Source organism: Citrus sinensis, chromosome 8, assembly GCF_022201045.2.
Source record: "Citrus sinensis cultivar Valencia sweet orange chromosome 8, DVS_A1.0, whole genome shotgun sequence".
NCBI lineage: Eukaryota > Viridiplantae > Streptophyta > Magnoliopsida > Sapindales > Rutaceae > Citrus > Citrus sinensis.
Window position 1 is genome coordinate 29,055,966 of NC_068563.1, and position 23,915 is coordinate 29,079,880.

Below are 23,915 nucleotides of genomic sequence, written 5' to 3' on the forward strand. Positions count from 1 at the left end.
ACCCGCACCTCATGAAATGAAATTGTGTTTAGAGTCGAAAAATAAATAAATAAATAAATGTTTTCGGTCCAATTCATTCTATGAGCTAGAGTAGTAGCTCTTCCCATTTCTCAATCTACATTTTCCTCACAACTCTAAAATCTTCATGCATAATTACAACTTAATAATTTCGAATGCTACACAGAAGGCTTTCCACACCAAGTGCTGCAAAAGGCAATTATTATGCAGTCAATATTCCAAAAAATGAACATTGGGAAGAAACCTATCACCCAGTTCAAACTTAAATCACTTTGGATTTAGTATAAGGTACCAAAACGAAGGGATGGTAACCAGAGTCCACGGATTTGCTGACTACTCCAATCATTAAAGAAATTTGAACATTTGTTAGGCACAGCAATCTCTACCTACAGAGTCGCTGCTTCCCAACAAATTACTTGGAAAGACAAACTTCATATGGATGGTAGCCCATGCAAAATTTTATTTCAATGCAAAGCTCTAAGGATAATACCCATATGCAGTGCGATGATGCTGATAGTCAGGTGGTGAAGCAGCAGATAAATGGTAGGTGGAGGCTGGTGTTCTATAAGCAGGAGTATAATGTTTAGATGACTGGGCAGCAGAAGATGATGGATCATGGTATGACAAATACCCCCTGGATGCTAAATAAGAGCCACGATGATCAAAGTCATCTTGATATCGTGGTATTGCATAAGAATCAAGATGCTCAAACTCATCTCGACGCCTCACTCCCACATCCAAAGGTCGTAGGTCATGATACTGAAGTTGGTCCCTCCAGTAAACATCTCTCTCCGAGAAAGGTAGTGAAGAGGCTAATGGTCGGTGTAAAGGTTGCCGTGAGAGTGGATGTTCCAAGGGAGATTCGTATACCGCCCTTCTGTATGCCACTGGATCTTCTGGATACAATTGGTCTCTGGCAAGAGTATGATGCCTCTCATCTTCCCATCCATGGTGCCTACTATCTCCATATAATAAGTTTTGGGTTTCTGCTCTCGGACTTCGTCGTAACCGTTTGGGCTTGTGGTCCGCAAACTGGTGGGTTTCAGCCTTCCTGCTCCTGCGAGGTTGCTTGTACTTACGATCTACAAATGCAGGAGGTTCTCCTCGTGAGCTTTCAGCCTTCCTGTTTTTATAAGGCTGTTTGGGCTCACGATCTACAGGCTTAGGAACTTTTGCTTGCAGGCTTTCAGCTTTCCTGTTTTTACGAGGCCATTTGCGCCCACGATCGGCAGGTCTAGGAGCTTCTACTTGCTGGCTTTCAGCTTTCATGCATCTGTGAGGCCGTTTGGACACGTGATTTACAAATGCAGGAGCTACTCTTCGTGGCTTTTCTGCTTTGCTGCCTCTGGAAGGCTGTTTGGGCCCATAATCTACAAATGCAGAAGCTTCTACTCGTTGGCTTCCATGCAACTGTTTGAATGTGGAGCCTTTGCTGACAACTCTGAAAAGCTCGCACAAACCTTCCACCTACCGACCAAGACAAGCAACAATTACCAATTGTCACACTATACAAGGACAAGGAAAGAAGACCCTGGAAAACTGAGACACTTGCATCTTTGCATCTAGATGTCTATTACTGGAAACGGGATCAGACCTGTTTAGAGTTCAATTGGCAGTCAAACTTGATCTTGCTGTAATAATTGTCTTTGATTATCTTTTTAAACTTTTCCTCTGCCAATGGCAAGCAATCCTCCAAAACTGAAAACCGCACCTTAATACAAAAAATATAAAGTTTTCACCTAAAATTAGTTTTGCAAACCAGTCATAGCTACTGAATAAAACTTAAATACTATTACCAAAGATCAACATGCCAAGCAGAAGATTAACAAAACTAATTAAATTAACAAGCTACTGAGGCATCCAAGATCTAGGTTTTTCACGTAATAACATGAAAATGAATACCAAGACAAGCATATAGCAAAAATGAACGAACACATCATATTTAGTGAAGCAGCTGAGCAGAGTACCTGTACTTCATACATCTTGAAAACATAAGACATCAGAAAGCACTAACATTAGCTTTAAGCCAGCAGAAATCAATATTCTTAAGAAGGATTGATATATGATTTCACTTTTAGAAGTTTCAGAAATTTAAAGCACTAATATGCATGTCAGATTGAAAAGTAAAAGATTTACAGTTTTATTGTTTTAAATGCTTTGTAAATCCTATAAAATGAACAAGGAAACTAGACTGTTGCAATTTGCAAGACTAGGAACTTATAGACCATTGCCATTTGCAAGACTACCAGTGATTTAGTCACTACTTTCCAAGAATATATAATGTAATTAGTTTGCAACTCAGCTACTCATCTGCATCTTCAACCCATAATCCATCTCCCCAGCAATTTTTCTCTACTAAGCCATCTGCCATTACTAACACGATCATAATTAACAAAGTAAAGCCTCCATGAACAAACACCAAACACAAACTCAAATACCCACCATATGGTAGATTGCCTTTTACTCTCATGCATTGAAATTGGACTGGAATCACCACCTACACCTTTTAACAGGGGATCAGTGCTTCCCTACACATGAACTAACACAAAAAATTTTCAATCTACACAGTAATCTGTAAGAAGCACCCTGGTAAGCCACAGCCGTTACACATGCTCTCTAGCATAATGTGCAATAACCAATATAAGATCTGTAGGGAACCAAAACAAGGCACTCTTTTATTTGAAAAGAGGATTAAAACCCTTCACGCTGTTAGCTTATACATACCCCCATCTTTGCATTGCCAGACTACAATATCACAAATATCAGAGCAACAAATTTTACCGTATTTGAGTTCCATGTTTCATTGCTAAGTGGTAACTCCTCCAAGATAAAGTTTAGCGTAGAGAATGAGTGAAATAGAATACTTAAAAACAAATTTAACCGGCACTTAATATCATCAACGTGATTGCTGCCCGTAAAGTTGCAGAGTTGCAAGGGCAGATGAATAACAACACTAGGAAGCTTCAAGATACAATTTTTGGTCATACAAAGTTTGAAGGTCAAGTATAAGTTGAAACCCAACAGCATGGGCAGATCAAATATGTGATTCATGCACTTTAAGTCCTTACAGAAAAAAAAAAATCAATTTTAAATATATACCACTAACCTGAGATGGAAATGCAGATTTGAAAGCTTTGGGCTCGATGTTATAACCCCCAGGTCCTGCAGCTTCATAGATCCCATACATCAACTTCAAATCAAAATCAAACAAAAACAATTTCATTCCTTCATAAATTTCAAATACTATATCTCTCTTGCTGGCAGGCAATCCTAAAACCTGGTAATGATAGCAGTCTTTCTTTGTCTTAGAGCTGCACATGAATATCATCCCCTTGCATTTCTCCTTAATTGTCACCTGCCTTTTGGAAGATTCTGGATTTTCTTTATTATTGACAACCACTTCATTCTTAACCCCCAAAGCTTTTTTCTTCTTTTTGTGTATTTTCCTCTGCTTATTCGCTTTCTTCTTTGAATTCCCTTCTAATTTTTCTTTAGCTTTCGCTTCATTTATCGGGTATCCTTCATTCTGCGATTCCTCTCTTGTGTTTTCTTCATCAACTGCTTCCCCTATTTCATCCCCAAGAGCAACAACATTCATTTTCCTTTGATTAGATAAAACAACCCCACTATCAAATATGCTATTTTTCTCTGATGCAAACTCTCTAGTTTCAGCATCATTAGGGGTGCTGTTTTCATCAATCATTGGCAGAGAAATCATCTCAGTATCCTCATCCAGTTTTGATGTAGAGATATGAACATTTTTAACCTTTGTCCTCAAAGCAGTCTTCTTCTTTTTGAGCATTCGAATTCTTTTTCTCAACTTGCTCACCTTCTTCTTGGAAATTGCTTCTAATTTTACTTCATTTCTTACATAATTCATTGCATCTTCTCCTGGATTATTTTCATCATTCCTCACTTCCTCTTCTGGATCTTCATCATTATTTTCTTCAACATTCTCCTCTTCTTTTGTATTTTCATCATTCCTCACCTTTTCTTCTGGATCTTCTTCCATATTGTCTTCAATATTCACCTCTTCTCTTGGATCATCGTCATTCCCCACCTCTTCTATATAATTTTCATTTTTCTCTTCATCTCTATAAACCATTTCAGATTCTTTAGGATGCCCTGCCTTGTCCTCAATCCCAATAGCCACAAGTGGTTCTTCAACATTCAGCTCCATTCCATATAAAAGAACCATCTCACTATCAAAATTATCAATCATAGTATCTTCACCAAAGTTTGATGTAAGCCCAATCTTGTCATCCACAATCAGCCTGTATGTAGGGAAACACTCATCATGGAAAAAAAAAAAAAAACTCTAAAAGATTCTGCAAAAGGAAATACAAATAAAAAACAACAAGAACGAGATATTGAGCAGGCAAGATTCAAGTCCTCCAAACTCTTTCAATTTGCCATCCTGCCTGTAGTAGCTTTGCTAGAATCTTTTTACTTGAGGAAAGCATTATGACAACACATTGAGCCAAAGGGCGGCTACATCAACTTCTAGGCACTTTGCCATGGTTAATCAACTTCCAATTTACAATCCAAATTTCACCATCTGAAACATGTATATACATCATACATGAAAGCCCACAAGGGTTTCATAATCCTAAGTCTGAATATACACATAAAAAGAATGTTCTACTGCCCGCGCCGGCTGTTTCCTTATAGTAGGAGTTATGAGACTGTTTGGTAGCTGAATTTTAGCATTAACATAACCAGAATATGTATCAGGAAAACCGAGAATTGATTAATAATTCTTTTAGCTCATCATATTTCTCAATATTTAATAACTTCGAAAAATTCTTTCATAACATAGCTAGGATTTTCCCAGGTTTTATTCATAGCCCATGAATTCAAACTCATTTCGTATGTCAAAAACCGCCATTAAAAAAAATAAATAAATAAAACTAGCATATATTTGATCGAATTAAATTTTGAACAATCAGCTGTTTTGGCATAATTAGATTAAAAGCGACAACTCAACAATCACCTCATCTATATACATTTAGCACATAAATCAAATTACCAAAATCAAGCGATTAAATCAAATAGGAGAAGAAACTTAAGTTAAAATTTGTTAAATAGAAAAATGAAACTCACCTTTGTTAACGAACCGTTCATCTGAGCGTGGGAGAAGAAAAATGGATCTACTAACTATCCGCAACCACGGTATCGCTTCTAAAAATGTGATTTTAACCATGCGCAACTACGGTGCCGTTTCTAACATGTGAATTTTTTTTTTTAAAAAAAAAATTCAACAACGATAAATGCTAATTAAGATCGAAAAAAGGTACGTGCGGATGGTCAGTTTAAGAGTTCCTGGAAATGCCCGCCGAGCCACTGCCTAATTGGCCGCTGTCAAAGAGCTGTCACATTTGTTATATACCCCACTGCACATTATCTTTTAAATATGGGAGCTGCTGCCTTACATGTAATGTAAGGTATAATTTTTCATAAATTTAGTTGTGGGTCTCACTTAGACTCATCAATTTTGTGAGAGACTATATGTAAGATAGCAAAAGCCTTTAAATATTAGTAAGAGTCAGACAAAGAGTTTGAACGGTACTTTATAAATTAAATATAAATAATCACAAAAAAAATGTCTAATTATAAAAATCACCAGTCCTTTAATAGTGATATCAGACCATTAAAAAAAGAAAAAGACCAAAGAGTATTCCAAATAAGTTAATATTTGAAATTTCCTTATATCAACATAAGAGTGTGTGGCGCCTAATGACACAAAAAAGTTGATAACTAACCTTCATTTGAATTATAAGATATTACTCTTATATTGGTGTGTAACTTAGCAAGGTCTTATATAAAATCCTTAATTAATGACCCATCATTAAGGATATAAACTTTACAAGCATTCGGTTTTTCTTCCTCAAAATCTTCTAAATATTTCATAAATTTTTTAATCAATTAATTTGTAAATAACTTGAGAATGTTATAGCTGTTAACTTTGTGCGCCTACTTATTGCATTTTATTAGAAAATTTTTTTGCAAACGCTTAACAGGTTCACAACATGTGATACATCAATTGATAGATACAATGTTAACATAACGTTATTGGGTAGTACAATTATTGATTTTACCAAACATCGTTAATTTTAACGATTATAACCTAAAATACACTTTCTGTATTTTCCATGACTATATCCCTATCGAAATTATGAAAAACAAAATATATATCAGGAAGAAATGATAAAAAAAAAAAGAAGAAGAAGAAATGATTGCCAAAAGAATCTCTGCTCAATGGATGCAGAGGAATGGTCCATATAGGTGAACGAATCAATCATATAAAATAATACAGCAAGCATTTGGACTAAATAGTTGCTCAAGAAACCCTTATACTATTCTCCTTTACAAGCACCTAACTGCAGAGCTGGGCACATAACTGCTGGAGGTCGAATTGTTTATCGCCTGGCATTGTGTACGCTTTGCTTTTTCCATTGCTTGTACATGTCATATTGAGTTGACTTCCCATTTGGCTCGACTGCAATGTCGAAGATACATAAGCATACGGCAAGACATCAATAACAATTATATTTCATACATAAGAAAGTAAATTATAATGCTATTAATGGCAAATTCATTGCAAACCTAATTTTTACTTTTTTTTCTTTCTTAAATGTTCTGTTGGACATTACATTGCCTGCTTTGGTCTGGTATGAACGACATAACCATAAAAGAACATAGCTAGTGAACAGAAACTAGGAAAAAGAAGAGTGTTTGCATCAGTTACCTGACAAGATAATTGTTGAGCTTTGCAGTTCCACCAAGGAGTAGGGACACAACTCAAATAACGGCACCAGGAACAGTGATTGTTCAAGTTACCTCCTCTTAGCAGCAAAATCAGGCCAACTGTATATCTGTCAGAATTAAAAATCTTCAGTTAAGAGAATTCCAAAAAGTAATGAGGCCAAGCACCTAAGGCGTGCATGAATCTTATAAAATGATTATGATGGTGATATCTATACGTTGGCTCATTCGATTAATACATGCCTTCTCAATATCACCAATATAAGAGTGATCAACTGAAAAGGAAAACAAAAAGAATAGGAAATAAAATAAAGTTTATATTCCATAAACAAATAAATGGCAGGAGTGGTAACAGTTAAAGAGGTCCAAGAAAGTTGAGCATCTCAAACTAAAAGAAGTAAAAATAGGAAAAACTAAATTTCGTTCTAGGTAGCCTGTTTACATCTATTCATCTCATCATTTGTCTATGCAGATACTTTAGGGAAAAAGAAAGCACTTCGATTTGTTCTATCAGAATCGGATGCACTCTTCAAGGGGATTTTACAGTTGCAATGTGTCAAATAAATTATTTCAATTCAGACAATTACAAACAAGGACTGGGGATCTTACCCGGCAATCAGCAGAATCAAAGAGATGACCCAAAATACATACTGATATGGCTTATGTTTAGACTTCACGCAATTTATCATGTATCCAGGAGGAGCTTTTTTCTGACTAATCCATCCAAACTGAGGCCGGATTAGAAGCACAAATCCAAGAAGAAAACCAGAAAGAAATCCTCCAATATGAGCAAAGTTGTCCACTTTTGGGAGGATTCCCACTGCCAAATTTATACTGATGATGACAATGAGAGTAAGCAATGCTGCCAACTGCACACAGAAATTTAAACTGTGAGATACCTAAGATATACATACAGCAAACTGTGAAGAGAAACTATTGCAACTTTATGTACCTTATTTGCATAGATAGTCCAATTTGTGAAAAGCTCCGAGAGCATTGCTCCAAGTAAACCAAAAAGAGCTCCAGAGGCACCGACAGATATACCCTCTTGAATAAAAAGAGCCGACGTCAAACTCCCACCAAAACCAGAGAGGACGTAGAGGAATCCAATTCGAACTGTTCGTACAAATCAAATTAGAGCTTTAAACCATGCGTCAGTCCAAAATCCAACTCTAAATTAACAACATTTAGATCAATGCAGCTGAGTGTATTACATAATCATGTTTGAAGTGACCAGACCTGAACAAGCCAGGCATGCGACAGTCTACGTTTTGACCCTAAATAAAATCAGTAATTACAAGTAGTAAAAGCACGGGGATATGAATAACCTTATTAAGAAGATATAAGGTGGCATACCAAATCCAAATTCTTGTTCAAGCCGAATTCCAATGAATAGTAGACTCAACATATTGGCAAGTACATGGAAAACCCCACCATGCAACCATATACAAGTCAACAAACGCCACACTTGGTGTTGAGTTACCACCTTGGCTACTGTTAAAGCACCCATCTTGTCTAACCTGATCAAATGAAGTAATGACATCATAATAAACAGCATTAGCCCACTGAAAGGGAAAAAAAAGTAAAAAAAAAAAAAAAAAACCAACCAACAACTAACAATTCTATTAGCTCTAATAAGCTTCAGGTGTTTTCTCCTATTCCAAATGCATTGACATTTAATTAATCGAAAGAAATTGCGTTAGGAAGCACTTACGCGGGAGAGGAAGGGCCGAGGAGGGGATTGTCTTTCAGGGGCAAAAATGAAAATCTACCCAAAAATTTGGCACCCAAACAACCAGTAGCAGAAGTTTGAGGGCAATTATTTTCGTACATTGTGATAACAAACAAAACAATGTTGGCTACGACGAAACCCGGGACCATCCACGGGAAATGCCGTTTAAACGGGCTCAAAAAATCACTGTACATCGCCGTTTCGGGGATTCCACGTGGCGGCGCCGTGGACGCTGGCCGTGATGACGACGAAGACGATGCTCCTCCCGGTGACGATACCGAAGTTCTCCTCGTTGCCGTTGTCGTTGATGATGTAGATTCCGTCTCCGCCGGCGAACTCGCTGCCTCAAGCGGTGGTGGAGGCCGAGGCCGAGGCGAACTCATCACCGTGATTTCAAAGTCATTTGGCGTCTTGTTATTGTTGGTTGCCATTATTGGTGGTTGATTTAATCACCGCCGTCTGATTTGAAATAAAAAATCCTGTGAGTGGCGCTAAAAGGACAACGTCAACATCTGCAACAGCTACAGCGTTGAGTTTTAGAATAAAATAGAATGCCAAAAAGAAAAAAGAAAAAAGAAAAAAAAAAAGGGGCAAATTGGTTCGTTTTGTTTCGCGTTTGAAAGTTGAAGAAGAATTATGAAAACGTTTTTATTGTTTCTGGGTTTGTGTCTATTTTTAAACAATTAAATGGTATTGTCGTTGGAATTTCAAGTGATTGAAAAACGGTTCGTTTCTGTTCTAATTGAATTAATTAATTGTTCTTTTTACCTAAAACATTCTTTTATTTAAAGAAAAAGAAATATATTTGCTCATCCTCATCGCGATTTATAGGTAATTTTGGAAAACCCATAGGTTTCCTCAAAAGTTTCAAACTGTTAGTGAATTTTGTTAATGATGAAGATTAAAGTACATAAATGCCGTTATCTCGATGTAAGTAGATGAAAATTCAATAATAAAAGGACTCTAATTGCCTATTTCTCAAACAATACGGAACCTAGCAGTGTGTGTTTTGCTGTCAATTGGGGAAGTTTAAGTTTACTTTATTTACTGTTAAAAAACTAAAAAAATCAACCTCTTTTAAATGAAAATAAGATAAATTAAAGTTTTTATATTTTTAAAATAAATTAAAGATTATTATTCTATTTTAGGATGAATTAAAAATTTACTTTTTAAATATTATTATTATGATGATGATGATGATGATGCGCAGATAACACCAATGTGGCAGGAATTATGCTCGGTTTAAATTGATGGCTACTTTTACCTTAATAAGTTGAAAGGAGTAATAATTTGGTTGGTTTGTTACTTGCCACAACTTAGTATTAGCAGAGATTATTCATGATTAACATGATAATGGTTCTTAAAAAAATAATTACATAATAAAAATGAATGCTAAGAAGCGAGTGGTTGATTAACATGATTAACATAGTTTTTCTTCTTTTAAAAATGTAAAAAAAAAAACAAATAAAAAAACTCTTTGGTATTTTAGGAAAAAGAAAGGATAGAAATGTACTTTTTCATTTCTGATTATTTTTAATTCTCTACAAAAGAAGCGATGGAAAATGTTTAATGTTTGATTTAATTTTTTTTATTACATGAGACTATTACTCAAATTACAATTCATATTGAAATTATAACTGATATTTACAAATCAGACTATTACTGGGATCAACTACATCAATACTTATAGAGCTTTGTCTAATATTCGAGAAATATTTACTCCACTCACATTTGGGTAAGAGAGAAAACTACATTCAGTCAATTATACATTATAATTAAGAAAGTAAATATTCTCACATTGTGTGCTACCCTCCAGCCCTAACCACTCAGCCAAATTTTTTGTTTTAAAATGGGAAAACTCGTCTTTTTAACCATGCATAAAATTCTCAATTACAAACATGATGGGAATTAAGTAAAAACAAAGCACAAAAAAAAAACTTCGAAACCTGATTTCATTCTGACAATGAGAATATACACTTTGCTTTAGGACGCATCATTTTCCCTGTAGAGCAAGACATTCTCCTAACTCTTGGAAAGACTTTACTTTTAGTTGATCAAAACTTCAAGACATCATAAACGCAACCTTTTTAACTGTTATTTGTTTTCAAAGGTTCAAGATGTTGTTATATAAGTTGAAAGCTCTGACATGGAATATCGGAACCCAAACTTAAAAACTAATTAAGAATGTACTTGAAAAACTTATATCAGATGAACACACCACGTTAACAATATCAACGTACCTATTCATTCAAATTTGGACACTAAAGAGTAATATGAAAATTGAGGTCCAATTTGAAGACTCGAACACGAAAGTTTGTACTCTTTATAAACCTAATAGTTAAGTTAACAGCAGAGAGTTTTGCCTCCAGAGATACCAAACGGTTTGAAGATGCTGAACTTTATGTCTTTCAACGAAGTTTCAACTTCAAACTCATAAATGGTTTGTTTGGTAAAATGTCTACTAGCTTATTATGAAAGCCACTTGATTTAGAAGATACCGTAGTTTGGTTCATTAACAGTAAGCTTATTTATAAGCTGACCAAATGCGGTAAATGGCATTAAAATATCCAAGCTGTCTGCAGTTGGCTTAAAGCTCTCATTTTTAGAAACTGTGAGCTAATGACGTACTCTCTCTCTCTCTCTCTCTCAAAATAATAATAATAATAATGACGAAACTAGATTAGAAGTTGAAACTTTTTAAAATAAACTCTGGCCAGTATCACTTTTGTTAGCCCACAATCATGGCACTTTTGTTAATAACTAAGAGCTTAGTCACAATGCGAAGGAAAAAAAACAAATGGTAGCAATCCCATTGAATATTTGTTCACATGGGGTGAATATTGGGTAGAAGTTGCTGATGAAGTCTTGAGAACTCACTATATATCTGTTAAGAAAGCTACCGATAAGCTAGATTTTGAATCCTGTAAAAGCTAAAGAAATGAGTGGGTTATGAGGGTAGCTTCATTCACTTGTGATTTTGTGAATCATCTTCAAAACAGATTCAATGAAGATTTGCTGACGCATTGCGAGTCAATTAGCAGTAAACGGACTAATATGTGTGGTGTGAGTTCACATCAAACAAAGGACTTGGTCCGGAACTTGTTTTTCATTTGTGGGCAATTCAAAGCCAAATTTCACAAATTCTATCAAAATTGTAAAACCATTGATCAATGAAGATTGAAGAGCTTCAAGAAAATATAGATTTTCATATTGTGGTACGAGATTTTACATATACTCTAGGCTAGGGATCGCAACGGATTGAATGTAACTCAAGATCCACGTAATCCAAATTCAATTAGATCGGATTTGAATTGGTTAAAATTGATTTGAATCGAATTTAGATATCAATGTGCGGATCTAATACGGATATTGAGCAAGTATGGATCTGTCTTAATATTTAAATCTACATTCACATTCACATCTTTTAATTTTAGTCAAATACGATCATAATAAAAATAATAAAATACTAAATATAAATCACATTTAATTTATATGTCATTATCTAATGTTTTAGGAATGATGGTGGGTGTACTGCAAATATTAGAACGATGAATAAGACATTATAATATTAGATTAATCTTACTTTTACAATTACTTTTGAATAATATTTTATTATCTTTCTTATTTTTTTGTTTTGGTGTAAAAGCATAAGCTACAATATTTATTATATTTTTGAGACAAATTATATAATTTAGTTGTTATCAATACATTTTAGTCTTTAATTTCCATTTTAAAAAATTATTGCTCTTTTATTGTTGGATTTTAGAATTCATGACGAACCTAGGGCATATTTGGATTATTATTTTTTTTAGGATTTGGAAGAGATATGGATATTTATTTCTTTTTTTGAACTGAATATGAAGCGAAAAATATGGATTTATGATGGATTTGGAGCATATACGGATCTCAATTATTATTATGAATTTAGATCTGGAGCAAAGTAGATCCAACCCATATATGTCTCATTGCCATCCCTACTCTAGACAACCTATGTGAAGTTCAGTAATAAATGATAAATTTGTTAGTGTTTTTTGGGTATGATTTATTTAATTGTAGTAAGTGTTTATTTTATCTTATAAGCTTTTTTTAAAATTTTTTTTATTGTTGTTTAGTTATTTTTTAGTAGAGTTTTTGAAGATTAAATAAGTTATTTTATCTCTATTAGTAAACATTTAAATTTTAAACTTTTGAGAATTGAGAGTAGAGGTTGAAAATATTTTTAAATGTTAAAATATATAATATATCATTTACTTATTTGACAATCTTATTTTATTCTTTTCATAACATAATTTTAAAAAACTTATCTATTAAAATAATTTTATAATTTTTAATAAAAGTTTTAATTGACAATCCAAATAAATAAAATCTTTTGAGTAAAAGCTCTACTTTTGAAAATTCTATAAACGTCTCTTTAGATTTTTTACAAAACAAGCGTTTGTAGTCCAACGGTTAGGATAATTGCCTTCCAAGCAATAGACCCGGGTTCGACTCCCGGCAAACGCAGCTTTTTTAAATGTCTTAAAATTTTCAAGACACTTTGTTTTCATTTTCAGAAGACTTTGGATACGACACGTCGTTGGTGTCTTTTTGTTATCGTAGAAAAGTCCAAGGCCAATCCCGGAAGCAAAATGAAAGTCCGCACAGTCGCACACAACCAATCAAACGAGAACCTCCGAGGGCAATCCGGTCAAATTATTGCCCCCACTGTATGTATATATACTAATGTGGTCCCCGCTTCAAGTTTTGTGGCTAAAAACATTCACTCTCTCTTCTTCGCACCGTTTCTTTTCTTTTCTTGAATCTCGACCTTATTCAACATTCAATGTGCTTAAGCTTCGCCTTAGCAGCTCTCGTAATCTTCGGCTCATGGCCGGCACGGGCAACTCCATCACTCCTCACGTGATCGGATCCACTTTCGTCGAATTATCTCGGAGCGGCAGAACTGGAGCTCCGTTTTCGGTTCGGATATCCACGAAGAGCCATGGGAACGGAGGAGGAGGATTTGCCGCCGCCGCCACCATGTGTAAGAACGAGGAGGGTCCTTCGTGTATATTCGTCGGACCTCTTGAAACCGCCAGTAAAGAAACTCTAGAAGCTCTCTATCGCCAAGTAATTTCTGCGTTTATCGTCTATAATATTTGAACATTTTTCTTCTTTTTTTTTACTTAAATTCCTCAAAATATTTTAATTTATTTCTCTTTTATGTATCTATATAACATTTTCTTGTTGTCTATTGAAACGAAAGTAATTTTATCTCGAGAATTAAGTGCTGGTAATTCCGGCTAGATGTACATGAGTAGGCCTTTGTGCTTTCAAAATCGAGCAGAAGCGCAACAGTTTACAAACATACTCTTAAGCTCCCATTTGGTTTTAATTTTTCGACAGCTTAGCTGCAAATTTGTTTGTTAAATACTTGCAGCCTGGGTTGGGCAACACTGTTGATTATTTTTCACAGTTGTTTGCTGAAAAAATAACCTTGAAAATAGCAACAAATAACTCCTAACTAAATGACTAATGATGTTTACCAAATACCCATCAACTCTCTTCACAGCTAAACCTTGCATTGTACAGCAGTTTTGGCGTTTTAAGCCAGAACACCAATATTACCAAACAGAGCCTTAGTTATGTTTCAAGATTCTATTTACTAAAGGTTTCTGTTGAAGCTATAGTTTTACTAGTTACTTAGAATTGTGTTAAAATTAGTTCATAACTACTGTTTTTCGGAATTTCATGGATGAAATATGATCCTACAGTACTCTGTTTTTCTTTAGAGTTTTGTTCCTTTATTTGCAACGTGTAGCAATAGTGAGAAACTCATATGATATTTGTGGTTGATCTTGTTTAGGCAAGGGATGCATATTACAGTGGTAAACCTTTGATAGTTGACGACATGTTTGATAGAGTGGAGGTGAGTTCACAGGCCATACCATGATTGATCTTGTTTAGATTTATATGATGCCTGTTCTTTGCAGTCATTAGAAATTACCTTTTGTTTTCAAATTGAAACAGCTAAAACTGCGGTGGTATGGCTCGAAATCTGTTATCAAGTATCCCCGTTGTAGTATTAGGAGACAGTCAACATATGCAGATGCAGAGGTAACTCTTCTACTCATTACATTTGTTATGCCAAAAAATGTAATTTGGCTATACCGCTAAGAGTTGTGTGAGATACTGAGTAAGAGCATTTTTTATTTCTTTTCTCCCTGTGAATATCGAGTTGACATGGATGTAGGGCAGGAAGATCTATCACAGGTTTTGGCGTTAGGAATCATCTGGATCCTGATATTAGCGTTTGGCAGTTCCATATGCTTTGTGCCAATCATCTACACTGTTTTTCTAGCTTATCAAGATGCATTCAGTAGAGGTATTTCCTATGGCAGTCACGCATCCGTGTCGGGGTTTCTTGCTGCGGTGAATGTCATTCTTTTCATGGCAGTTGGCTCATTAATTGGATATCCGATTGCATCAGCTTCTGGTAAAGTTTCACTGATAGTAAACTCTTTCCTTCAATAATCGATTAAATAAGGAACTTTAGGAAATATTAACTATCTAAATTCTTTGACGGGGACATTAGCTAGTTAGGTTTTTGTGGGTAACCCTTGATATTAGAAAATGGTGAATGTGAGAATTCTGCAACAGATGGGAAAACATGTTATTTTGTACGTGATAATGTTATTTACTTGTGCACCACAATTCTTGCAGTTAGAGTTCTTCAAGGCCTGTGGAGGAATGACTTGGTGGCATTAAGAGGAGCATGCCCTAATTGTGGAGAAGAGGTCAGTCTTATCAAATCGGATACATCTTGTAGAAGCAGTTTTATTCTGCTTTTCTCTTCAACCTCAATTTTTGCGCACATGTTGAATGTCCAATGATCATATCTTATGAACCTCAAATTGGCTGTTGCTTACTGGTTTCAGTGCCTTCCCTGCAGGTATTTGCATTTGTGAATTCTGATCAGACTAAAAATTCCCCCCATAGATCAGATTGTCACGTGTGTGGATCCTTACTAGAATTCCGCACCAAGGTTGAGGTAAGTAAGTTTCTTTTGTAGCTCATCCTTCAAAATGAATGTGTTATTTAACATGAGCTTAATGGCTTTTGTCATACTTATGAGTAGCTAATAATGAATTAAAACTCCCAAGACTTGAGTAAATTATTATTATTTTTTTCTAAATTCCCATGATTTCATGAAAAGAACTAAAAGATATTCAAGAAACGATGACTTTTTGTCACATTTGTAGTTCCATAGTCTTTCTGACATTTCATGGTTCTGAATTTCTGATATATGATATTAATTTTTTAGCTTTTGAGGTGTTGGAAATGCCTAAGTCAGCCATTCTTCATTTTCCCATTTGGTTGCTCGTTGCTGTTTATATGATCACCAAGTAGGTGTAAAGTAAAGGCAACTTTTGTTAGTAGAATCATATATTTGACTGCTTTGTGCAGCAATCAAGTTCCAGACTAGGTAGACAATGGGTTTATGGCCGCATATATCTTCTATCAAGAAGAAACCGTCGCCAGAGATGGATGTAAAATCATTGCCCACAAGTGGACGCACATTTCTCAAAGACTGCATAGAAGCTTAATTCTTTCCTTTCTTGGTGACGAGTGACAATCTTAACGCACTGTTACATTTGACAAATCCAATGGACTGTCGGGCATCTTCATTCTTGAATTAACTGTTGCTACGATACCCTCCTTGAATATGGGAGATTTGTTAAAAGTTGATTGATATCTTTCTATAGAAAATGTTTGTGTTTCATTCTCGGAACTTCTTCTTGTGGTCCTTGATACCTGCATGTAAAATGTACTTCGTTCTTGTGATTAAACCCAATTTTGATTCATTCGCTTCTGATACATGCAAACAGCTTTCCGTTTGAGGAACAGCGCAGCTGTGGGAACGGAAACCTATTTTTCAAATCCGCAGTAAAACATCCTAGAAGAGGTACTATAAAATCAACGTATACAACCCCCATTCTGTAAACAACAGAGTAAAGTAACCGTACACAGAGTAGAATGACAGATACAAATGAAACACTTTGTAAACTAATGCTTAACCATGAGATATGTGATTCCATCCTCTTTTCTTTTGGGAAAAAAGAAAAAAAGATTAAATTTACAATGCACCATGGGCTTGAAAATAAAACGAAAAAGGAAACTGAACCAAATATAGCTAAAATCTTCAGAGTTCTCAAAAAGCATACAAAATCAGAGCAGGTGTACCAGAAGCTTTCTCCCAAGCAATCTTATTTGCAGTATGGAAATTCCGCGTATGATCAGTATGTGGAGGATAAATTGCTACATAGCGTGGGATGTTTACCAATGATTGTCAAATTGAAACATCTATCTACTACAGATTAAAAACTAGCATGTTTTTGCTCTGCCAAAACAAAATGTGTCACAATCCAAAGAGAAAAGCAAAATAACAACAAAACGATTCGTTCTAATTGTTTTCAGGGCCGAGGCAAATGGTGCCACATGTAACTAAGTTCATTCAAACATCAATGGGCGATCGAGGACAGTCAAATTGGTGATGCCAAACCCATCAGAAGTGTGCCAAGCTGTATACTAGAATCCATACCAGCTGAACAATATAAAAGCATGTGTTAGTTTTAAGACCAGCAAATGCACTCTCATTCAACTCAAGTGCACAAAAAAAAAAAAAAAGGAAAAAAAGTTATGGGATGCCAGGATACCAGAAAAAGAGTGGTAGAAGCAAAAAGCCCCTCTTGAAGGAGAGCTCCATGACCGCCAAAATCTTCTTCGTCAATCTTTAGTACCATTGCATAATAACCGTATATAATTGCAGATGATATCAGCAAAAAACTGCAAAATCAAAATCAACATAGAAAAGATGGCACATACAGCATCAATATATTACTTTGTGGAGATGTCAACTATATCTGGTTTCTAAATCGAATAGCAGCAGATGTAGACGTCATATTAATATACCGACAACTCTATTATTTGCTGAGGTGAAATGTTAATATACCGATAGCTATAATTTCCATTTGGTTTTCAGTTCCAAGAGATAAGATTATCCAATTAAATTAGACACTGTTGCCCTCCAAATACTTGAAAGGTCTCTGATGATGACAATACTCTCAAAACCATAACCCGTTAGGCATTCTGAGCTCTAAACGTCTTCTACTATTCTTATAACCAACAAAAATCCTCCTACCAAGAAGCCGACCAATCCATCAAACCCTGTGTCCACCTCTTCCTACCTTCAAAGGATCCTCAACTACAACCATATTACATAATTCACAAAAACACAACACTATGATCCTATAAGAACTAAAACCAACCCACATTATTCCACCCAACTAAGAGATTGATTAACAATCAATATGCAAAACTAATACGCGTAAGCATAAACTTACATGACAATCCATATGCCCCCAACTAATGGAATGGAGCCCCATAGCAACCCGCACACAAGAGCCACCACTTGTCTAATCCAATGCAACACATCTCCCAATTGATCCTGCCCCAAAAATTAAGCACAACAAACAGTAGTAAATCAAATTCATGCCCAAGTTTGCCACTGCACATACAAATTCATTAATCCACTTCATTTACCCAGAAGAAAAAGAAAAACCAAAAGAACACGGCCATAATATTACTTAATTAGTAGAATTAGGTAAATAACTGCAATAACGGGGATTAATACTCACAAAAGCAGTTACTAATTTCAAAATTATTAACAAATAAAACCAATAAAAAGAGAAGGTTTATCAAGGATCGCGATTCGACAACCAGTTACCTTGTCCCAGGACGCGTCTGGATCTAACAACTTGGCGAATTTGAACGGAGACAAGTGGCCGCCGTTGGCATGCTGTTGCTGTTGCTGGTGACTGTGAAGATTGAATTTAACGGTTTTTCCCTCTTTCATTCTCCGAATCTCAACGACGACTTACAAAATCGCGACAGATTAATTGATGAATTAATTAACAAGTAGTCAGAACGAATTTATGACTTCGTTATGAAATAAAGAGCGGCAATAATCATGAACTAGGGTTTTCGCAAATTGGAGAAAGTGATCGGATTGAGAAATTGAAATTAAAAATAAAAAAATAATAATATTAATAATTGAAATGCGTTGCTGTAGATCTGAAGTGAGCGACAGCAACCGAGAGTCTGGGAACTGCTTTTATGTAAGTATAATCATTCGTTAACGCAACTAACCACTAAGTGTAGTACTACACGTGATTATATATATGATCAGCATTCAGAGTTTATAAATATGAATATAATCATATGATAATTAAATAAAGTAATATTATAAATAATAATAATAATAATAATAATTTTAAAAAATAAAAGGGAGGGCGATTGTTGGCAGGAGGAGTCAAATAAAAATGTCTCATTTATAGTATCAAATCAGTTGGTTGCCGATAACTATTTAGTTATTGGTATAGGGAACTCTTTGAATGAGGATCATTATATGAGATGATCTTAATTAGATTTTTTTTTTCATGCATTAAGATTTTATCGTCAAACCACTTTTAGCAGGGGTGGACACTATTAAGTTTGATTCGGTTTAGCCCTAAAACCGAACCAAATTGAAACGAAATGATTTATGAATTTATGAACTAAATACGAATTAAATTATAGAATCAAACTGAACCGAACCAAATTAATTTAGTTCGGTTCGGTAATTTGATTTGATTTAGTTTCAACTTATACATTCATTATTTAATAAAAATGATATAATAGTAATACACTATTACTACAACAATAAATCAATAATCCTTAGTCTATAAATCCACAAATAATAAACAACATAAAAAAAAATCTAACAATCGTAGATTAACATAATAAAATCCAACAATAATCTAAAAATCCACACAATAAATAACATAACCAAATCTAACAATAGTAAATTAACATCATAAAATCCAACAATAATTTAAAAATTCACTATATATTACAAAAGAAACTTCAAACTTCCATGGCCAACGAGCACTCTTCCTATCACCACTTCTTCATCCTTTCACATTCATAATGCCTATATTATCTCTCCAAGTCAAAATAAGTCATTAACCAAGCACCAACAATTAAATAGAATAAATAAAAATATATGATATGACATATATAAATACAATCACATGTATTAACTAGCAAATAAAAGTATTAACTTCATTACCTAATATTCTTCATTTTCCTATTAATATATATTCACTTTATTTTTTTTCTAATTTTAATTTTAAACCGTTTGGTTTAGTAATTTGGTTCGGTTTGAAATCGAACCAAATTAAAAACCAAATGGTTCAGAAATTTTGAACCATTTAGTTTTATAATGCGAACTGAACCGAACCAAATTACTATAATACAATTCGGTTCAGTTTGGTTCGGACTGAACTGAACCAAATGCCTACCCCTAACTTTTAGGGAGGCACTTGACAACTCGAGTGTGTGTAGGTTGATCTAAAAATCTTTCATTTTTTTAAATTCAAATTAAACATGGAACGTTACGGGCTTAACTCGTACTAAAAAATAGTGACAATATCGAGAATTCGATGTAACCGGGATAAGTTGAAATAGTAATATAATACTTTTAAAATATGTTCTAACAAGTACCAAAATACAAATTCATTAAAATATTTTATTCAATACATTTTGCAACTGTCTCGATGTGTTTTTATATGTTTCAAACATTTAAGAATAACCTTGTTATTAATGCTATAATATGAGAATTAAAAATTTCCTAAAACATAACTTTAATTCTTTCATCCAAGAGAAATCCATAAAAAAATTAAAGAAGTGATAATCAACTAAGACTCCTTGCCTAAATAATTAGGGCAGCCAATCAGTCATGAGCTTCCTTAAACAGTTTTTGACAATTTAATTTTTGTGAGATAAAAGAAGATGGAAGCAGGAGGGGGTGTGTGTGTGTTTCTTTTTTTTTTAATCATAATGAGAAGTGCGGAACAATCTTGCTGCTAATAGATATGCAGTATCTATTGCAATGCTGATGGTTTGATCTATTATTTCTTGTTCCTAAAAAGAACGAGATAGCTACTCGCAGATGATGCAGAAATATATAGGCTCAGATGTTACATCAATGGTGACATTTCCAGTCATCATGTTCGAGCCAATGACTATGCTTCAGAAGATGCCTGAGGTTTGTGCTGCCTCTATTGGCAACACCAATAGTTTGTGTTCCTCTATACGCAGCTTAAAATATGTCTTACCATATAAGATGTGTAATGCCTTTAACAGTTGATGGAATACTGCCACTTGTTGGATCAAGACAGATGAATGTGAGGATCCCTATCTGCGGTTGATAGATGCCGCTAAGAATGTTGATTGTTTCATTGGAGCAGCAGAGAATAGTTGACATGGCTCCCCCTCATTGCTTTGCTTAAAGAAACCTACATCCTCATTGGCTCAAATGGGCTAATTGCATTCTAGTTGGCTTCTTTTGACCACGTGCTTACTAGTCTTTTTTTTTTTTAAACTGATTAAGCATCAGTTGGTTACTGTATCACACAGAGATATATACAACTACTATGACACCAAGTCATTACACTGATATTTACAATAAGATATATATACATGGGACTTATATTATTACATTTTTATTCTATGAAGTACATGCCCATTCAAATACCCCTCACAGAGGAGGGATGTCTCTGCTCCACTTGCATTTCGCAATGGAGAAAGACGTTATAAGAAATCTCCACACAATTATGTTTAATTGAGGGAGATTGAATCCGTGGGGACTCGAACCATTGACCTCATAGTCATGCTTAACTTTGAGGGCAATGGTTCACCACTAGGCTACAAGCCCAAGTGTCACGTGCTTACTAGTCTAGATACCAAATTTCCCACCAAACAGAGTGTGTCCTGCTTTTCTCCTCCTCTCTTTAGTTTTTCAATTAGGTTAGCTAATATAGAACGTGCAAAGACCACCCTCCCTCTTTCTCTCCACTCAATTGTTATATTATTCATCATTTGTCTATATACATCTGAATATCAGGTTAGTCATCTTCCTCCAATAGGAGTTGGGCATCTGAAAATGAGCACTTTACTTATGATGTGACATCAAAGTTAAAAAACTAAATATTTGGGGAGTTCTGTTGATTTTTACCCTGTTGGAAGGTGAGAGTCTAGTTAAGTCCTTGAAATGACTATTGTTATTGTATTCTGGAGGTTGAAAATAATTGAAATGACTGTTGTTATTATATTGGTTGGGGGAAATAGGATGGCTGGGCTCAATTAGGGAGTTTATGCTAGTAATCATCTGATCTTTCTTGCCTTCATAATGGATTTTGCTTTGCCAATAAGAAGTAGAAGCAAAAGCTATATTTGGACTGCAACCAGATTAACAAATAACAACTTTAATTCATTGTTACTCCTTTCCAATCTTGCAAAAGACTTACCCATTTCATGTAATTTTCTGTCATTTGCAGAATCCGTGTTACTCTTAAAAGAGATAGTGTTTACCCCACGATGGTTCGATTTAACAGAGGAAATTACATCTACGCCTTGAGGTGACTTGGGAATCTGCCAATTCAATGGCAAATATAATGAACTAATGAGGTTGATGTTATAGATCAATCGAATTCAACCCATGCCTGTTGGATCATCTGCAGTTAGTAGATAGATCTTCTTGGGATGATACGGAAGCAATGTGTTGTTTTTTTGCTACCATGCATTACGTCCCAATGACAGATCCTAGTATATTTATTCATTCATCAATCCTATCAAGTATCTAATCCTGATGCCGAAAATTCTGTGCTCCACCTTCTTCTTTCGAGTAACCTTTTTTTTTTTTTTTTGTGTGTGTGTGGTCTTTATCGGTTACCATTGCAGGGATGATGTGAGTATTGGCGGTAAGATTAGTAGCAAATTGAATATATTAAAAGAAGGGAAGGGGTATTAGCCGCTGGCGCTGCCATGCTTTCTTTCAATAACTGGAATAACAATCCCCACGATCAAAATTTTAAATAAATCTGCAAAATTACTTATTACTTGGCCCCATGATCTAAATTTTGAATTTGTGTGAATCATCGTTATCAACCTCCCACTCTTGTAGCAGAAAAATCTTCAAGATCGATTTCATCATACATTTATAATTTATTACTGTGCTGGCCCCTGAGAAGTAAAGATTCATTTATTTCGCAAGCTCCTCCAGTGAAAGGTGCATGCTTCCTATGTTCACAACAACCAAAAAGCATATACATATGTTGCAGGGAACTTGGCCCATGAGGCTTGCTTTGTAGCCCAGAATCCAATTTAGAAAATTTCATGACTACTTCATGGTTAAGTTTCCGAGTGTACTTATTTTTCAGTTGTTAGTCAAACACTCTAACAAGCACGAACAATGCCATCATTAAAAGTTGGTTTTAAAGTTTTGGGTATCAAAGCTAAAAGACATACCTACCGAGGCAATTATAGCGTACCGTTGTTTACAATACAGTCCCTCACATTCTTTTTATTTCAAATTTTAAATTTTTTTATCGTTTTAAATTTTTCGTTGTCGATATTTGACACCTCAAATTTTTATATATTATGTATGAAATATCTTAAGATAGGAGTTAAGAGCGAAAACTTAAGGGTACCAACAATGAATCCAATAAAATTTAGGAGATGTTGTACATATTGAACAGCAAAATTGATGATAAATTTTCATATCTTGTAAAATTTAAAAAGTTTAATATTATTATTATTAGTAAAATATTAATTCTTGATTGATTACCCAAAATAAGAATCAAGTTCTCTTCTCCATCATAAGGTTACAAAGTCCGCATTGAAAGGTGCCACCGAACAGAAAAGGAAACAAAAAATAAATAAAAAGCAAGGAATTTTCTGATCCAAGTCACACCATCTCCATTGACCTTCAATTTAATGAATGAGTTAGTTGATAGTCGCTTTAACGTCAAGAAAGCTCAAAGAGTTCCGTAAACTATAATCTCTTCCAAACTTGTTATTCTTTCCCACCCTTTAATTTGTAACAAATTGGTGCTTTTGCTTGCCCGTAATAGATAATTCAACGATTTACATTCTCGTGACTTTCGTTTCCAAATCCAATCATTGTGGCTTCCGAGATTGTCAGCAAACCACCACAACATTCAATCCCAATGTGATATATTATGATTTTTTTCTTTTAACTTCCGTTTGCCAATGGTGTATACATGTATAAAATATACTTTAGTAATGTGATTAAACAAGAAACACAATAATTATTGCTACACAAGTTAATGCATTTATCAAACAAAATAATGCAATTTTACTCAAAGTTTATATTTCACATTTAAAAACACCTAAATCCAAAATTTGTGTCAGTTGATAGTTAAGCCCCGCTGATTTAAGAATGTAAGATTAAATCTCACGGCTTAAAAATGAATGGATATTTAAATTATGTTAGTATTAATGTATTATCATATTATGC

General features: G+C 34.6%; 4 protein-coding genes and 1 non-coding gene across 5 annotated transcripts; 2 read left to right on the plus strand and 3 right to left on the minus strand.

Annotated features, from left to right (window-relative positions):
* Window positions 1–42: 42 nt before the first annotated feature.
* Window positions 43–5,377, minus strand: LOC102621725 (uncharacterized). Its single transcript, XM_006488277.4, has 4 exons — window positions 5,122–5,377; window positions 3,125–4,292; window positions 1,613–1,729; window positions 43–1,485 (listed from the first exon to the last, which is right to left on the minus strand). Exons 2-4 carry the CDS (start codon window positions 4,238–4,240, stop codon window positions 496–498), a joined length of 2,223 nt encoding a protein of 740 aa, XP_006488340.1. The 5' UTR covers window positions 4,241–4,292; window positions 5,122–5,377; the 3' UTR covers window positions 43–495.
* An 882-nt stretch (window positions 5,378–6,259) lies between these two features.
* Window positions 6,260–9,369, minus strand: LOC102615270 (RHOMBOID-like protein 1). The gene is made up of 6 exons (XM_006488603.4): window positions 8,498–9,369; window positions 8,140–8,303; window positions 7,736–7,899; window positions 7,393–7,652; window positions 6,767–6,893; window positions 6,260–6,517 (listed from the first exon to the last, which is right to left on the minus strand). The coding sequence occupies exons 1-6, from the start codon at window positions 8,944–8,946 to the stop codon at window positions 6,395–6,397; spliced, it is 1,287 nt and encodes a 428-aa protein (XP_006488666.2). The 5' UTR covers window positions 8,947–9,369; the 3' UTR covers window positions 6,260–6,394.
* A 3,577-nt stretch (window positions 9,370–12,946) lies between these two features.
* TRNAG-UCC (transfer RNA glycine (anticodon UCC)) lies at window positions 12,947–13,018 on the plus strand. Its single transcript has one exon. It is a non-coding gene; the product is annotated as a tRNA-Gly (tRNA).
* Window positions 13,019–13,262: 244 nt separating this feature from the next.
* On the plus strand, window positions 13,263–16,286 carry LOC102622011 (PGR5-like protein 1B, chloroplastic). The gene is made up of 7 exons (XM_006488278.4): window positions 13,263–13,624; window positions 14,361–14,423; window positions 14,525–14,611; window positions 14,753–14,990; window positions 15,218–15,291; window positions 15,447–15,545; window positions 15,962–16,286. The coding sequence occupies exons 1-7, from the start codon at window positions 13,382–13,384 to the stop codon at window positions 16,046–16,048; spliced, it is 891 nt and encodes a 296-aa protein (XP_006488341.2). The 5' UTR covers window positions 13,263–13,381; the 3' UTR covers window positions 16,049–16,286.
* Window positions 16,287–16,735: 449 nt separating this feature from the next.
* On the minus strand, window positions 16,736–18,776 carry LOC102622315 (uncharacterized). The gene is made up of 4 exons (XM_006488279.4): window positions 18,282–18,776; window positions 17,899–18,002; window positions 17,212–17,341; window positions 16,736–17,099 (listed from the first exon to the last, which is right to left on the minus strand). Exons 1-4 carry the CDS (start codon window positions 18,408–18,410, stop codon window positions 17,061–17,063), a joined length of 402 nt encoding a protein of 133 aa, XP_006488342.1. The 5' UTR covers window positions 18,411–18,776; the 3' UTR covers window positions 16,736–17,060.
* Window positions 18,777–23,915: the final 5,139 nt, after the last annotated feature.

Bases quoted from the DNA above. Each gene is read 5' to 3' on its own strand.
- LOC102621725 (XM_006488277.4), bottom strand. From the start codon at position 4,240: ATGATTGATAATTTTGATAGTGAGATGGTTCTTTTATATGGAATGGAG. The intron at 1,730-3,124 runs GTTAGTGGTATA...TTTTGTATTAAG, and splicing joins AATCTGCATTTCCATCTCAG to GTGCGGTTTTCAGTTTTGGA. The intron at 1,486-1,612 runs GTCTGATCCCGT...CTTGGTCGGTAG, and splicing joins GCCAATTGAACTCTAAACAG to GTGGAAGGTTTGTGCGAGCT.
- LOC102615270 (XM_006488603.4), bottom strand. From the start codon at position 8,946: ATGGCAACCAACAATAACAAGACGCCAAATGACTTTGAAATCACGGTG. The intron at 7,653-7,735 runs GTACATAAAGTT...TTCTGTGTGCAG, and splicing joins GGACTATCTATGCAAATAAG to TTGGCAGCATTGCTTACTCT. The intron at 6,518-6,766 runs GTAACTGATGCA...TCGACATTGCAG, and splicing joins CTCAACAATTATCTTGTCAG to TCGAGCCAAATGGGAAGTCA.
- LOC102622011 (XM_006488278.4), top strand. From the start codon at position 13,382: ATGGCCGGCACGGGCAACTCCATCACTCCTCACGTGATCGGATCCACT. The intron at 14,612-14,752 runs GTAACTCTTCTA...GATGTAGGGCAG, and splicing joins CAACATATGCAGATGCAGAG to GAAGATCTATCACAGGTTTT. The intron at 15,292-15,446 runs GTCAGTCTTATC...CCTTCCCTGCAG, and splicing joins GCCCTAATTGTGGAGAAGAG to GTATTTGCATTTGTGAATTC.
- LOC102622315 (XM_006488279.4), bottom strand. From the start codon at position 18,410: ATGAAAGAGGGAAAAACCGTTAAATTCAATCTTCACAGTCACCAGCAA. The intron at 18,003-18,281 runs GTAACTGGTTGT...TTTTTGGGGCAG, and splicing joins CAGACGCGTCCTGGGACAAG to GATCAATTGGGAGATGTGTT. The intron at 17,342-17,898 runs GTAAGTTTATGC...TTGATTTTGCAG, and splicing joins GGGGGCATATGGATTGTCAT to TTTTTTGCTGATATCATCTG.